The 16,518-nt window shown below is 35.6% G+C and overlaps 2 protein-coding genes across 5 annotated transcripts in view; one reads left to right on the forward strand and one right to left on the reverse strand.

Moving 5' to 3' along the window:
• Positions 1–5,782, forward strand: part of LOC140153797 (uncharacterized) — a 188,918-nt gene extending 183,136 nt beyond the window's left edge. For all 4 annotated transcript variants that reach the window (XM_072176651.1, XM_072176652.1, XM_072176650.1 and 1 more), the window contains exon 7: positions 4,845–5,782. In XM_072176651.1, the coding sequence (XP_072032752.1) occupies positions 4,845–5,692 (848 nt within the window). In that variant the 3' untranslated portion in view covers positions 5,693–5,782. The remainder of the gene's footprint in view (positions 1–4,844) is intronic.
• Positions 5,783–6,910: 1,128 nt separating this feature from the next.
• LOC140153801 (uncharacterized) overlaps positions 6,911–16,518 on the reverse strand; it is a 152,868-nt gene continuing 143,260 nt past the window's right edge. The window contains exon 6 of the transcript XR_011859148.1: positions 6,911–6,998. The gene's annotated coding sequence lies outside the window, so the exon portion shown is untranslated. The remainder of the gene's footprint in view (positions 6,999–16,518) is intronic.

A 16,518-nucleotide genomic window follows, 5' to 3' on the forward strand; every position in this document is an offset into this window, starting at 1 on the left:
TCTGATTGACATTGGCATTGACACTGTTTAATTTTTTTTTTGAAAACATGAACAAAATCCGACGTTAGGCCTACGGACTGCTACTATAATGATGATGATTCAGATGATGATGATGATCAATGATTTTCTGAAATTGAAAGTTTTAACAAAGCATGCTTCTAAGAACATTAGAAGTAACAAAACCCAATGTTTCCAGAAATATATTAATTTGTTTGGTCTACATACTTTATCCAATTTCTTGAGGTCAAAGGTCACATACAAGGTCAAAGGTCGACTGAGGTCACAAAATTACTTTATTTATAAGATAATTTGAAAGAAATTTCATGACTTCATTTATAGATTTTTAAGAAATATCATATTATTATTAAGTTCATGTTAATTATATGAAGACACACCACTTATAATTCTTTTGTTGTCAGTTCTTTAATACACGATAAGTATATCTCACGCGGTTCAAACTTGATATGCATAAACATGGCAAAAGTGGCCCAACATGTTTTCTGGACGATTTAATTAATGGGACATAACTTTTGAACCCAAGCTAGTAAAGAAACCAACTAAACGTCTTCTTTTAGCAAATATATTACTGATTAAAGTGCATATAACATTTGTGCTATAATTAACTCTTTTAGTTTTTCCCTGATGAGTCATTGCACAAATTTTATTGTTACACCCTGTATACCAAACATATTGAGTCAGCAGGAAAAAGTTACTTTCATTACTATAACAATCTTAAAAGATTGTTATGTTCTGTTTACTGTCTTGCAAAATAATTCAATTTAAGCAGGAGAAATAAGGCTTTTTGATTTTCATTCAAAATTAATACATTTGCAGACAATAAGAACAAAGAAACCAAAATGAATCTGTGTTTACATGTGACTTATCAGATATCACATGGTGTTTATAAAGGACACTAATAATAACTGTGACTTAAATGGATCATCAACAGTAGAATTAAGAAATAAAGGGTAATACATTATCCTTTACGAAAATAATGTGTCGAGGCAATAAAAGCGTAAATAATGGGTGAGGCGCAGCCGAACCCATTATTTAAACGTTTTACTGCCGAGGACACATTATTTGCGAGTAGAGGATAATGCTGCACCCGTTATTTCTATTATATTACCACAAAATAGTGCAATTTAAAGAGAAAATATCACATTTTTGGCACAAATATTTCAAGTTGTTTACCTCAAGGTGGAGCGCCTACACGTAGCCAAAGCGTATAATTAAAGACAGAGATAAAAAGAATTTATCGCGTCTGATGTCCCTGTCAATTACGATCCTTGATTGGTTTACACAGGTTAATCAGCGCCAGAAAGGAAGACCGATCTATCTGGTGCTGATCGGAGAAAAGGAATAGCAGCAAATGGCGAAAAATTACGTACTTTTACAAGGCAAAAAGCAGCTTTTCTAGGCATTGTGGACATGGTGCCTTCGGTTAAGAAAGTTTCCTACTATAAAGACCTAAATTTTGAGATGGTTTGCATGTCGAAAGGTGCAAAATTAACAATAAGGCGCCCGGTTATAAATCGGCGTTCAGCAAGTCATCATCACGACACTTGTAAACAAACCATGCTCGAGTTTGATTGACAGATGACGTCAGACGCGATAAATTATCTTTATCTTTGTCTTTCATTATAAGTGATAGCGAGTATTGCAGAACGCGTAACCAAGCGTAATGCTTTGCGTAGAATGCGTAACAACGCTAATATGTTGCATCACGCTTTGCTGTGCGCTGTGATGCGAGTAGAACATAAAGTTTGTTGCACTGGCCACTTTATTGCTAATTAATGGTCTTTCGTTTCAACAAATCACAGTGCGCGATTTTGAATAATGGGTTGTGGGGTGGGGGTAATAGAATTACTGTTATTGGGTCATGCAAAACATGTTTACAAAAAGGAATGGTAGATGTTTACCCACTAAATAGACAGAATATTATCAAGTAATGAAATAATAGTGTTTCTAGAAAATCTTTATAAAGAAACCTTTTTGTACTTGTTATTTTTTCCCAGTTACATACACATTCAGCCTATTCCCAAATATAAATGACCACTTTTTGTTAATTTTGAACAATTGCTATGAAATCTTATCCACAGTTGAAATTAACATTCCTAATGAACTTGTTCAAAGATAAATGACCACTGACAAACTAAAGTGGCTCAAAAAAGAAGGCTGCAGAAAGGGTTTTCCTTGTCAACAGTTTTACATTCATTATATAAATGCAATATTTATTGATTACATTTATTACAAATTGAATTGGGCAGGTGGAAATTTTAATTTATTTCCATTGGAAAGTATTGTTTTCTCTGAAAATGTGACATGTTATTTAAGAGGCTTCAATATACTGCAAATTGAATTTGGGTGTATTGTTGTTTTCATATGCTACAGAAATAGGAAATTTCAAAAAAGAAAGAAACTGAAAACTTGAATGTATCTTAAGGGCAGAGTAATGGGAGAGAACATGGTGACGTCAGATTTGTTCAAAAATCTCAAGTTTTTGAAAAAATCACAAAGTATTTTTTTGAATTTTTTGTGACAACTTAAGAAAAAAATCCGTTCGGAGTAAAAAAAATTCAGTTAGCTTTTCATGAAGAAGAGACATATTGAAAAAAAAACGTTAAAAAAGCCATTTGTGACTCCTCGCCACAACTGAGCCCGGATGTCGCCAGTGCCACTATTGAGATATGCTCCATCGAACTTAACAATAGACAATAGGAAACAAAGGATTTATTGACTGTTTTATTGATTTTTCACTACTTAAATGTCAAGTACTATAGACATGATATACATCATTTTAAAGCTAATTTCAAGCAGAATATTTTGGTTGAATATCTCAAAAATGATGATTGGCGACTTCAGGGCTCAGTTGTGGCGAGGGGTCACATTTTGTCACATTATTAAGCTAAAAATTGCACATAATGGTGTATATTTTTGTTTAAAACAAATATTTAAAAAAATGAAAAAACCTTCCCTAGACTTTGATGTACTCTAAAGGATAGTGCAAAAAGTTTACCCTTTGCTTGCATATTTTTCGAGTTATCTTGTCACAAAAATCGCAATAATATTGTCAAAAGTGAACTCTGAGAAATCGACGTTTTAGTAAAAAATGTCAAAATTATGCACAAAACGTCCTTAAATTTTAAAACGGTAAGACTTTCACACTTGTAAAAGCTTTATCTGGTGCATGGTCTAAATATGCATTTTTGCACCAATGAATCTATAATCTCTGCTTTCAGTGCGCCAAAATTAAAAATAATTAAAAAATCTAAGTGGCATTTTGACTGCAAATTTTTGTTTTGTTTACACCACATTTGCTGGCGTTAACAACATACCGAATGCGCCTTGACTGCGTTGGACATACTGGCGCGAGAGTTGCGTGGCGTCACGCTTGACGCTTGAATCGCTAGCAGTAATCACAATATTTTCATTCGCGCATTTCTGACTCATTATTTCCCGCCAATTTACTAAGCTGTCTTGAGCCATGTGACTTTCTAGAGTTGAAAAGAGTGAAAGAAATCAAGCAAAACGACGAATAAATATTAGCAAGTTGTATTTTATCAGTTTCAAGTGAAAGAATACATCTTAGTGTTGATAAATATCAAAAAATCTCAAATTTGGTCGTGGACGAATGTGTCTTCCATTACTCTGGCCTTAAAATCAGTAAATGGTAAAGAAGGTGTCTCCCCAGAACTAGGCTTCCCCCCTTACCTAGTAAAAACCAAAATCATGGAAATTTCTCTTTTATCCCCTAATCCCCAAAACAACAACAACAAAAACCCCATTATGTCACTGCCACTGTGTTCAAATTCAAAATTTGACAAGCTTGTAGACCCACAATAACCTTGACTACCTTGTACCCATATTTAGTAAAACCTTAGTTAACAAATTATCTTGTGAAAAGGAAGGGTTGTACCATACCAAATAACTGACTTAGAATTGTATTTCAAGTTACAGCATGTGTTCTCATGTGCAGGTGATGTAAGAACCCTTTAAGTTCAAAGTGGAAAAGACCTTTCACCTTATTCAAACATATCACAATTTGAACAGAAATATGTTATTTGCTGTGCTTTTACTATTTGTATGCATTTTACAACACAAATACAGTCATAAGAATAACATAGAGTTCCATTTCCTTTGAAGATATAGAATAATGATTGCAACATTGATATTTCATTAAAACCAGAAGTAGAGTAATTTTGATTCAGTTGGTGCGTCTTGTCAAGACTATATGCAATTTGATTGGTTTTCACCTGTACATTATGACACGATAGTGGATAGTCATATAAGACAGTGAGCGCGCCGACACGCAACAGTGGACGCTTGTAGATCCTCAACGATCGCGCGATTATGCGTTAGCGTAATACACATTTTGTTACTTTTGTATTTTGCAAGTAATTCAAATAAATATTATTATTATTATTATTATTATGTGCGAATTAAGAACGCGGTTCGGCAGCTTAGATGTTCGTGATGGTTTCATTCATTTAAATTAACGGGGATGTCCAGACAAAACTAACTTTATTTTTTCTGAAAAAAGGGCAGTTTTACTTATAAAAATTATACTAAACTGAATAAGAATGAGAATAAAAGATAGGATTTTGTCTTTTGCCTATCCAATATCATGTCATAATGGATGGGCTGACCAATATTTTTATCGTGGTGGATACTTGCTGCGCTGGCATCCACGACTCAAAATTTTGGCAAGCCCATCCATTATGACCTGATATTGGATAGGCAAAAGACAATATCCTATCTTTTATTCTCTAAATATCATATATCGGTCAATTAAAAATTACGCTGTATTAAATTTGATTTCCTTTTGTTTTCTAATCTTTCTACAGGTTTCCTGTTCAGGGTGAAAAGAGGACAGGTGAAGCAAACCTATCTGGATCAACTACAGCAAGATCAGCTAATCCAAAACTTGTATGATTTACCAAAACCTGCAATAGATGTGATGGAGGACCTGCTACCATCTAAACCTGCAATAGATGTGATGGAGGACCTGCTGCCATCTAAACCTCCAATAGATGTGATGGAGGACCTGCTGTCATCTAAACCTCCAATAGATGTGATGGAGGACCTGCTACCATCTAAACCTCCAATAGATGTGATGGAGGACCTGCTACCATCTAAACCTGCAATAGATGTGATGGAGGACCTGCTGCCATCTAAACCTGCAATAGATGTGATGGAGGACCTGCTACCATCTAAACCTCCAATAGATGTGATGGAGGACCTGCTACCATCTAAACCTGCAATAGATGTGATGGAGGACCTGCTACCATCTAAACCTGCAATAGATGTGATGGAGGACCTGCTGCCATCTAAACCTGCAATAGATGTGATGGAGGACCTGCTGCCATCTAAACCTGCAATAGATGTGATGGAGGACCTGCTGCCATCTAAACCTCCAATAGATGTGATGGAGGACCTGCTACCATCTAAACCTGCAATAGATGTGATGGAGGACCTGCTGCCATCTAATCCAGAGGATGTGTTTGTTTTAGCTAAGCAAGGCAAGAGTAAAAGATATGGGATATGGTCACTGGTGGCACTCTGTGAAAGCAATAGTAATCTGCAAGAGTTGAGTCCAGTGAGAGAAGCTGATGAAAGGAATTATGTTATACCAAAGGATGGGGTTAAAGGGGGTCTGGCTGATCAGGCTATCTTACTCAAACCTTTATCATGATAGTTTCCAATGTTTCAATTTATTTATGCTATTTTATACACCGGCCAGTGTACTGTTATTTATATTGTAATTAATGAGAAAAGCAATATGGAATTTTATGTACCAAGATAATGTTAAAATGAGAGAGAAAGATTTATTTCTGAAGCGGCATGTATATCTTGCTAGTTCTGTCATAGTGTATTAATATGATATATGTACTTTCATAGTATACTACTCTGTCAGATGAATGCAAGAAAGTCAGTACTATGATAAATTGAATGCATTGGGCTATTCCAGTTAAAATACACACTACCCCTGTGAAAGATTTTTGAAATACCTTCCACGGGGGATATATGTTTTTCAAATGTAATTGGTCAGGGTTAATCATTTTGAAACCCATACTCCCTCTGCATTATGGCTTTACCTATATCTTCCACAGCTGGAGTGAGTATTTCCAATGGAAGTTATCCAACTGTCTATTCTATTCTATTCTATTCGAAACTCATACTCCCTATGTGGAAGACTTTGGCTAAATCACACCACAGGAGTAGTGTGGATTTCAACTGGAATAGCCCATTGATATCCAGTGCCTATGGTTTGTAACAACACTTGTTTACATAAATGCAGGTGGTATCCAGGAGAAAGAAATCAAGTGTTTTAAATATGTCAGGTTACAGCAAAGGTACCTTAAGTCAACCAGACTAGTTCTGAGATATGGTGATTAAAATTAATAATAAGAAAATTAACTTGCTTTCATTTCCTTCATATCTTCACAATGGAAAGCACAAAAGTACCATTTAAAGCCTATTTGATTGTCTGCCAAATTAACTTCCAAAATATTACCCCCAAGGTACCTTTCACTGTAATGGGTCACATTACAAAATATTACCCCTAAGGTACCTTTCACTGTAATGGGTCACATTACAAAATATTACCCCGAAGGTACCTTTCACTGTAATGGGTCACATTACAAAATATTACCCCTAAGGTACCTTTCACTGTAATGGGTCACATTACAAAATATTACCCCGAAGGTACCTTTCACTGTAATGGGTCACATTACAAAATATTACCCCGAAGGTACCTTTCACTGTAATGGGTCACATTCAGTGCTGTACGGTGCGACCATTTTAGTGCGACCAACTGCTGAAGCTTTTAATCGCCAAAAACAAAACAAGTATGTAATGTAGCATTCAAGAATACGAATACATGTATGCTATAAATATGCATTTATCATGATGTCTGAAGTATGTAGCGTTCAATGGGAATATGTAGATTGAGTACAGCAGCTATGAACATTCAACACACGTGGCTGTTCAGTTGGCACCTCAGATTTTTTACAAGCAAAATTTGGGCGCCTAAATTTATAAAGTTAGGAGCCATTGGCTCCTCAATCAGTTTGTACACCGTACAGCACTGGTCACATTACAAAATATTACCCCTAAGGTACCTTTCACTGTAATGGGTCACATTACAAAATATTACCCCCAAGGTACCTTTCACTGTAATGGGTCACATTACAAAATATTACCCGAAGGTACCTTTCACTGTAATGGGTCACATTACAAAATATTACCCCGAAGGTACCTTTCACTGTAATGGGTCACATTACAAAATATTACCCCGAAGGTACCTTTCACTGTAATGGGTCACATATTACAAAGATCTGTTATATTTGCAAAAACACTAAATTTCTTTTAATATTAATCATTATTATAGGATCAAAGATACCAAATTTGTGACCAAACTTGTGACAAACTATTGGGATTTTTGTCTATAACAAAACAGCACCCAACAGCAAAATGTGTAGCCAAGTGGCTTTTTGCAAAAGTGTATGGCTGTTCTGTTCTTACATTAAAACTGATTCTAGCATATCATTTGACACTTTGTTAATCAGAGTTAAACAGCACATAATGTTGTGCTCAAAAGGCACATAAATTGCACACTATAATCGACACTACTCAAAGAAATTAAAGGATCAGACTGATTTATTAACATTATGCAAAACCAACATTAATCTTGTAAATCAGATGAGTGTATTTCATTCAGTAATATATAGGCAACAAAACACTTGCACTACCAAACACTTTGGTTAGCAGCATAAGAACAAAAAAGAAAGAAGGTAAAATGAAGATTGACAGATTCTGATCCTTTATAAGTTTTGAGAAGTGTACGTTATAATGTGAGTATTATGTGCTTATATTTGTTGCAAACTTTCTTGCATTCATTTGATAATTTGACAAGCAAGCAAAAATGAGGACAAAATCACATTAAAAAAATATTATTAAAATCTTTTGATTGGTTTGACCTCTTATCATTTGGCAGTAGAATTTGGCCATCTTAATATACATTTTAATGGTTGTTGGTAAAATGTTGTTTTTTTCATACCGTCAGATCCAACAAATTAACATTATGTGACTTTGTCCTCATTAGCTCTACTCAGGGGCGGCTCTTCCATTGGGACTAATGGGGCAGAGCCCCACCCAGATTTTCAAAGTATTATGTGATTTTTATTAATCTTAAATACTTCTTATTTAAATTGCATAAATCTCAAAATATCCCTTATTACTGTAGTGGATATTCTATGTTTATCAGTGTAATTCATATGCTTTCATTTCTGCTGGGGATTTTTATATTTATATCAAGTGTGTACCAAATAATAAACTGGCAACTCCAATGTGGGGCTTATCTGAGATAGCTCCAACAGACCTTATTATCTTCATTGAAAAAGGGCATTGTCATATATCTGTACACCCTTCCATAAACCATATGACCCCAAAGTTTATCAGTGGGTCTAACCTGTAATAGCTCCTAACCTAGCCTCCATAGCCTCTAACAAAGCCTGAAGTGTCATACCATTCAAACAATAATTTCCAATTGCCAAGTGAGTTTTCTCAAGAGACTAGATACTTTATCATCTACTCAAAGTTATGGCATTTGTGGTTAAGGTCAATAGGGTGCAGGGTATCAACTTTGTCCTTGTTTATAGGTGCATGATTCAGGGTGGCCTACATTGAACAAGTAATATATGAAGAGTTTTAGTGAGGAATTATATAGGCTCAATTTGTATTCATCAGAAATTTACACCCTGTAGGCCATTTGGTATAATGGACCAAAACAGGTCAAGGTTTCAGTTTCTGAGAAACATAGTGATTTGACTTGCTGTATAGTCCTGTCAGATATTCAGTTTAGTTTCATCTAGTTTATGTATGCGGTTGTGTCATCTTGCTGATGATGAGTAGTTTAACTTTAAGGTAAGATTTTTGTAGAAATTCAAATTCTCCTTGATTCATCCTAACCTATTTTATTTTCAGCACAATAGGGGCCTATTATAGTATACAGAGGATTCTGAGAAAATGATGATGATTTGCAAATAGAGTTTTCTTGTCTTTTTCCAAAATATGTTCAGCAAATGTTTTGAAAATGAGATTCAAAACATCAAAACTATTGTCAAGGAAAGTTATCATTTTATTTTCAAGTCATTCAACATGTTTCACTAGATCACTATTCATGCTTTTATACTTTTTTATACTTGTCACATATGGATCAAATTAGGTAAAATTTTGCACCAAATCGCTTCATTTTGGTGTGTAATTTTAAAAATTCCAAATTCTGAGGGGGGCACATCCCCCTCAGACACCCTCTGCTCGCACAAGTCGAGGGTCGGCGCTTTACCGATTAGCCCCACCAAGAAAAACACCCACCAGCCGCCACTGGCTCTACTGGATCATGTTATTGTTGATATGTATTGTACAGAGAAAGAAAACTAAGTATTTATACACACAGTTCAAATTTGCTGTTGCTATACAACAAATTTAAATCTAACCACAAGTTGCTCAATACAAGAATCATCAGGGTTTTTGAATGAAATGAATCATGCAGCTCTGATTATCTACCTGTTTGTCACTTCATGTAATCAGTGAATCTGAATTTCTGAATTCCTGTATCTTTGTCTGACAACTTGCCCTTCTCTTTTCAAACTAACTTTTTAATGGAGTAAATATCATTTACATGATTACATAAGACTAGAATCTGCAGGTTTCCTTTTTGCACTCGTCTTCATCAGTTTGCGGTTTCTGACAGTGATACTTTTACTTGGTTGTTGGTCAGCTTGGCATGTCGGAGTGTACTTAGCGTCTTCCACTGCTTTTATAAGTACGGGTTGTGATCTTGTTTCCTTCAGATCGCATCTTCTTATGTTTCTTAATCTCTGCTCTATATAGCCATTTGCATCATGTTGGTTTTTGTCTTATCAGCTTGTGTAAACCATGCTTCCTGTAAATTGGACACATTTAATTCACACTATATGTAGCAACCGACAAGTGCATCCTTATGATATGGATGTACACATATCACATAATGTTGGTGGCATAAGTGAAACAATTGTACTGATAAACAAATGGCACATAGCAAAATAGCTTAATAAAAAAAAAAAACCAAAAAAAGCATGAAACTAAAAGATTCAAAAGGCTAAAATGAAACTGAAGAAAAAATGAAATTCTGCATTTAAGAAAGGTACTAATAACAATTCAACAGTTTAAAAAGCTGAAACAAAATTCAAAATAAGTTAATATATGGTAACAATATTTGGTTAATAGCTACAAATATATGATTAGTCATAACAAGAATAAATAGAGAAATTGATTATCTTTAGCCAGTTGTCTAAACGCTCAAAAAGCTCATTCCAGATCCCTTAAACTGCACATCGTACAATCTGTCAGAAAAGAAAGGCTTATGATCCTGATGAGGCCACTCTTGTCAACTGATAACTTACGCAGCCATCACTTGAGCCTTTACCCTTTATCCTTGCTAGCATTCTTGCATGTTTCACAGAGTGGGTAGTAATCAAATATCCTTGTACTGTGCTGAAGAGCAAGTCGGCAAGTCAGATTTGACTTTGTGTTGGCAAATGTCAGTGGATATCCCTTCCCTAGGTAAAGGTCTTGGAAACTAGCTCAACAAGAAACATGAACTACTGCTAATAATATAATGTTGCAGTTTGGTTGCATATTTTGGAACTGTTTCATGTGCTAGCTAGCTCATTTGTTTGTTCATAATCCCTTGTTACCTTTTCTTCAAGTTTCTGTATTGTTTCTTCATTTGTTGCAACAGATTCAGTCAGTTATTTACTTGAGACTGTAGGTCATCCATTCGTTTATTCAGCATGCTCCATAGCTTCATTAATAGCAACATCAGTATTGTCTACAACAATGCTGAAAGTCTTTGGGGAAATACCAAAAATTTGGGACGGCATTCATTTGTACAGAAAAAAATTGTTTCCTAATTTTGGTAAAATCTCGGTCAGTCAGGCTCGTAGAACAGGGATTTCTGAATCCACAACCAATTGGTGTTGTGTACAATTGGCATAGGTTTTCCGGCTTCTTTAGTCAGTAATTACGATAGACCAGTGCCCTCTGGTTGCTAGATGTCGTGTCTTGACCTTTGACAAGACATCTAAATTCCGTCTTGTGTTTTCCCTGTTAGCCATAATGCATCTAATTGCTTCATGTATGAGCCAGGTGGAGGTTTTGTGTAGGGTATCAAGATAAGGCATTTGTTAAAATAAACAATTAATGTTCTGTTTATCACAATTTTATGTGTGCTGGTCTATCTGTAATGTATGTTTCCCAAAAATACCGGTTTGGTTTTACCTCAGGTGTGAATCTACATCCGTATATCTCACCTTGGTCGAGAAATGATACTCAGATGATTACCGGATGTGACGTCATCAAATGGGTGAGTCCACTCGGGGGATTGGGTGTTATTTATTCATTTATGTGGGACAAAATGACTGTTGGTTTTTTCCGCATCTCGGGATCGATGATAGAAGTCAAGGTAAGATCACTCCGGTTAGGAGTCTACAAAACATTTCTGATTTGGACTACACCTTAGCAGGCACATTGTTGAAGTTGAAGCAGTAAAGATGTCTTGGTTAGTCTGAAACTGACTGAATGATGTCCGACTCGGTCACAAAAGAACCCTGGTGGCTGTTAAACTGACATAGCCAATTTATCCAATAATAAATCCACATCATATGTGCTAGGTAGCGTTGCACTTTGTGATTGTCTATCCTCATTGGATCTAATGCTTGACCTAAACGAGACTCTTTGTCATAATCCAGCCAGCCCCTCCCCCCCCCCCCAAAAAAAAAACTTGGATGCAAATTTCTGAATCGGATCCATGCACTTGATTAAAATCCTATTGCCCCGCACATGGCATGTAAATTGTAGTCATATTTATGAAAAGGTGAACAATGATGGCGCTTAAATTTTGTTTGCATCTTTGGAAAGGGTAGACACATGTATAATGGCATTAGAATATATAAAAAGACTAACAAATGGCAAAATTAAAAAAAAAAAATTTTATCATATTATTTGGCTAATTTAACTTAAAAATATATGTAAATAGCGCTCTCAATTTGCACAGACAAATGTGCCGTTTATAGAATAAAAATTACCACAAAAATGCAGAAAAAGGTGAATAATTTGATATAGAAATCACTAGGAGAAGCCAAGTGGCGCCGTTTTCCCAATTTTGGCGTCGAAAGGCGCCATATGGCGTCAAAAGGCGCCGTTTAGCGTCACTTGGAGTCACTGGATCCATTTTGGCGTCACTGGCGCCAACTTGGCATCACTGGATCCATTTTGGCGTCACTTGCGCCAACTTGGCGTCACTGGATCCAGTTTCGGCATCATGAGATTTTTTGGCGTCATTGGCGCTGATTTGGCGTCGGGTTATTCTCCCACATGGTGTTAGTGGCACTAAAGTGGTGATCTGGTGTCAAACCTGCATCAATGGCCAATTCTAACATTGCAATTAAATTGAATAATGAATATTTTATTATTGTGACATTGTCTACCATTAATTGGCGAATAGACATGATAAAATTGCATTTAAAAAAAAAAAATTATGTGCATTTTGATTTCCTTCCTTAATTTTACCTGCATTAATTTATAAATAGGCCCATTAAATATCAATCCCGCTGCAGAAATTGTTTGTCTGTCCTTTTCCAACCTTACCCTAACTTTGAAAATCTGGAAAAAGTTTTTTACTTTACAAAAGAATACCAACCCTAATTTTGGAAATTCCAAAAAGGTTTTTTTCTGAATTTTTGATAAATTCTGAAAAGTTTTTAAACAGTTTCTTCATACTTTACACAATTCCCTACTATTGAGTCTAATAAAGAAATTTCAGTTACAATGTCATCCAGTGGAATGGATTAAAATTTGCTGTACAATTCTTCAAACACTGCTTATTAAATATGCATCTGTGTGAGCATTGAAATCATCAACAACCAGCCCCAGCAACCAGCATGCGTGCCATGTACCGTTGGATGTTGGTATTCGAATGCAACCCTAATGTTTTGGACTTGCAAAAAAAAACCAGTCCTTGATTAGCGTATGGAATGTAGGCTAAATTCCTGACCTTATCATCTGTATGTAATTACAAAATTACTAATTTAGTGATTCTGGACCTAAAAATATTTTCAATTATTTTCAAAATATCCTTTGGTAGTACATACCAGTACATGGTTCCACAAAAATGCCTAATTTTAGCCCAAAAATGTACTAGATGTGAAGGTTTCCATTAATATTGAGTTCCTCTTTCAGTTGAAGAACCATTTTGAACAAAAAAATTGCAAAAAAAAAACAACAACAAAAAAACCTAATGGTTTGCTGGTCGATATAGTAAAACAACCTTGACCAAAAAAGGGCGAGAGGTGCCATATTTCCGGAATCGGGCTAAATTAAATATTTTCTAAGTTCCTAAGTTGATTAAAAAAATTAATATAAAAGGTTTGTTTTTGATCAAGTACAAACATTGATTTTTGTCATTGATTTTAATTTAATTTAATTTTTAATTTTTAATTTATAACATTCGGCCGAAGCCAGGCTAATCCCAATAGTGTGTGCTCAGAGGCTACTAAATTTAAGGGACGCCATCCGGATATGACGGGACAGGGGTATGGGAAGAAGTCCGATTTTAGATGCAGGAGGAAAACCGGAGCACCCGGAGAAAAACCTGCGAGGACGAGCATGGATCGGCAACCAAACTCACATGTGGCGCCGCGGGGAATTGAACCCGGGCCACAGTGGTGAGAAGCGAGTGAGAAGACCACTACACTAACCCGCCCTGATTGAACTTGTCTCTGTCTATCATTTCACTACATATTTTACTCCAAGGGCTGTTTGATTTTTTTCAAATATTTTTTATAATGATGTGTTTGGAGCTCGAGCAAACTGACATATGAAAATTTTGAGAGAAAAAAAACAGGACTCAGTGGGGATTGAACCCTGGTCGCTGGATTACTGGTCCATAGTCTAACCACTGTACTACCTGAGTTCACAGTCGGTACTCGGGCAATCTCAGCTTAAGTCCCCATGATAACTTTCTCATTGTGTCTCAAGCGGCCAATTATAATATTAAATAATGAAGGAGGTGGCCTATATGCTTCACCCTAGCATTGCGTTAGACAATGCGAAACACAATTAATATATGCGAGGATCGGAAATAAACGAGGCAAGCCCGAGAAATTATGATTTTAAATGATGTGTTTGGAGCTCGAGGAAACTGACATATAAAAATTTTGGAATGTGGGGGTCTGGGAACCCTTGGGAAGCTCTATGGATGTTTGAAGTAGGCCTATATACATAAAGTTGTTGTAACATAAATGAAATATTTAATAATTTTAGTCCAAATGGCAGGGAAGATGGGAGATCCGGGATGCTACAAACCACACAACCCAGTGTTCGCATGCACAATATACAAAAACTTCAAGGGCTCTCGAGTCGTAGAGTTTGAATCTGGGTGTCATCAATTTGGACAGGTTCAAAATCAAATTGTAAAATTTATGTTAAAATGGTTCATGTATTGTGACACTTTTAAAAATCAACAGCAGGTAGGCCTAATGCTAGTCATCTTTGTAGGGCTGTCCACATCTTCAAATAAATGTGGGTATCATGGTGTTTGAGGTTTTGGCTGCTGAAAATATCTAGCAGTTTGTATTGATTTTGCTCTAATATGTCACTAAAAAAACCTATATTTTTTTAAGTAACCCTATATTTTTTTAAGTAAACATGGTACCAAAACCTACAAACACTGTAACGCATGGTTGGTTTGGTTGCCAATTTTTCAGAATTGCTTGATTTGAGATATTGAACAGGCTGTGGGCATACCGGGAATGAAATATTGTTTGCCAAATAAAATTATTATTTATTTTTACGCCTGGCGCTCGAATATCTAAAAAGAATTGGGGGAGTGAGGGAAGAGACACAAAACATTGTCTCTGATTATATTTTGGCGATGTGTGAGATTTTACATGGTGTGTGATATCATTACCTTGGCATGATATTTTTAATTTTACCTTGGTGTGTGGGCATGAGAAAGTGCCTAAATTTGTGATACCCACGCTGAATGCATAAGAGAACCAAATAGGTGTCATTAAATACCAAAGGGGTTGCAAACTGAGCCCTCTTGTACATTCCCAACTAATTGTTGATGTTCCCAGAACTTACAAATCTATACATGGTTACTACCTCCATCATGTGTGCCAGCTGCGTTTGGAGGGGTTGAGGGACTCTGCCTTAGTTATTATGAAATTGAGGATGAACATTTCAATGGTTTCAGTAATTATTGAAAACCCAAAATACATGCCTTTTACATGTGTGCAAATTTTTCCTTTTTCCCAACTAACTGAAATAACGCATACACATAATTGCTTTCCTTTTTGTTCTACCAGTGAGTCTTTATCATTACTGATGAACACAAAATATTGTTTTTGATACAGGTATTATTGTAAAACTGTGTTTGCTGCCCCCCCCAAATGAACAACTGACATGGCAAATCCACAAGTTACATTCATATACTGCCATCTTCTGATAAAGTAAACATTGCAACAAGTGTCCAGGTTTAAGAGATCAATTTCTATTGGTGTAAAGTTTTACTTTTCTCCCAACCAAGCCCCTGCTGTTTATATTATGAAACAAAGCAGACTGTATTTTTATAAGCAGATGTTTCTGCATTGATTACAATGAGGTAGAACCAAAGTATACTTAGATTCCACCATGTTTGTGTGTCACTCATGGCTGCAAAATATTGTATCTCTTGATTATTTTGCTATATGCCTGGCAAATTTTAATGCAATGTACATTGTTGTTTGCATCACTGTTTTTATCATTTTGTGTAAACCAAATGTCAATTTTGAATGACTGGATTAAACTTATATTATTTAAAAGGATAACATATTGATTTTAATAAACAAAAGATGTGAACTTAATTTGGCTTTTAAGAGTACAATGAGCATTTTAAAATATCTTGTTTAAATTTTTGTCGGCCAAAAGCAGGATTGCAAACTCAGAAACTGCAGAGAGTTTAACCATAGAAATGATACATTTTTAAATCTTCAATGTCAGCATTTTCCACCCAAAAATATTTTGTTCACACCTTTGGCTGTTAATTTTGGGAAGATTGTGAACACTGCCTTAACTAACTAGTCTTATAACCAATTCAACTTAATGTAATGGTTCCCTTCATCTTATAATTTCTTATATGCTTTTCTATAATTCTAAAATTGACAAAAAATGGGTGTAAATGGCCGTCCATGTAATCTGGCTTCTCTTTGAATTCTCCTAATAGCTTAAAATTAAAGAAGCGCTGTATATCAATACAGACAGGCCCTTTCAGTGATCCAGTGAAAAAGCCATGTTCAGCCTTTGTATATAAAGAAACACGGACTGACTCTAAAACTGTGTCCATGTTCAGCCTTTGTATGTACAAGAAACAAAGATACTCTAAAAACTGTGTCCATGTTCAGTCATGTTCAGTTATATGTACATGTATGTAGCTAT

The sequence above is a fragment of the Amphiura filiformis genome, chromosome 5 (assembly GCF_039555335.1).
Source record: "Amphiura filiformis chromosome 5, Afil_fr2py, whole genome shotgun sequence".
Classification (NCBI taxonomy): domain Eukaryota; kingdom Metazoa; phylum Echinodermata; class Ophiuroidea; order Amphilepidida; family Amphiuridae; genus Amphiura; species Amphiura filiformis.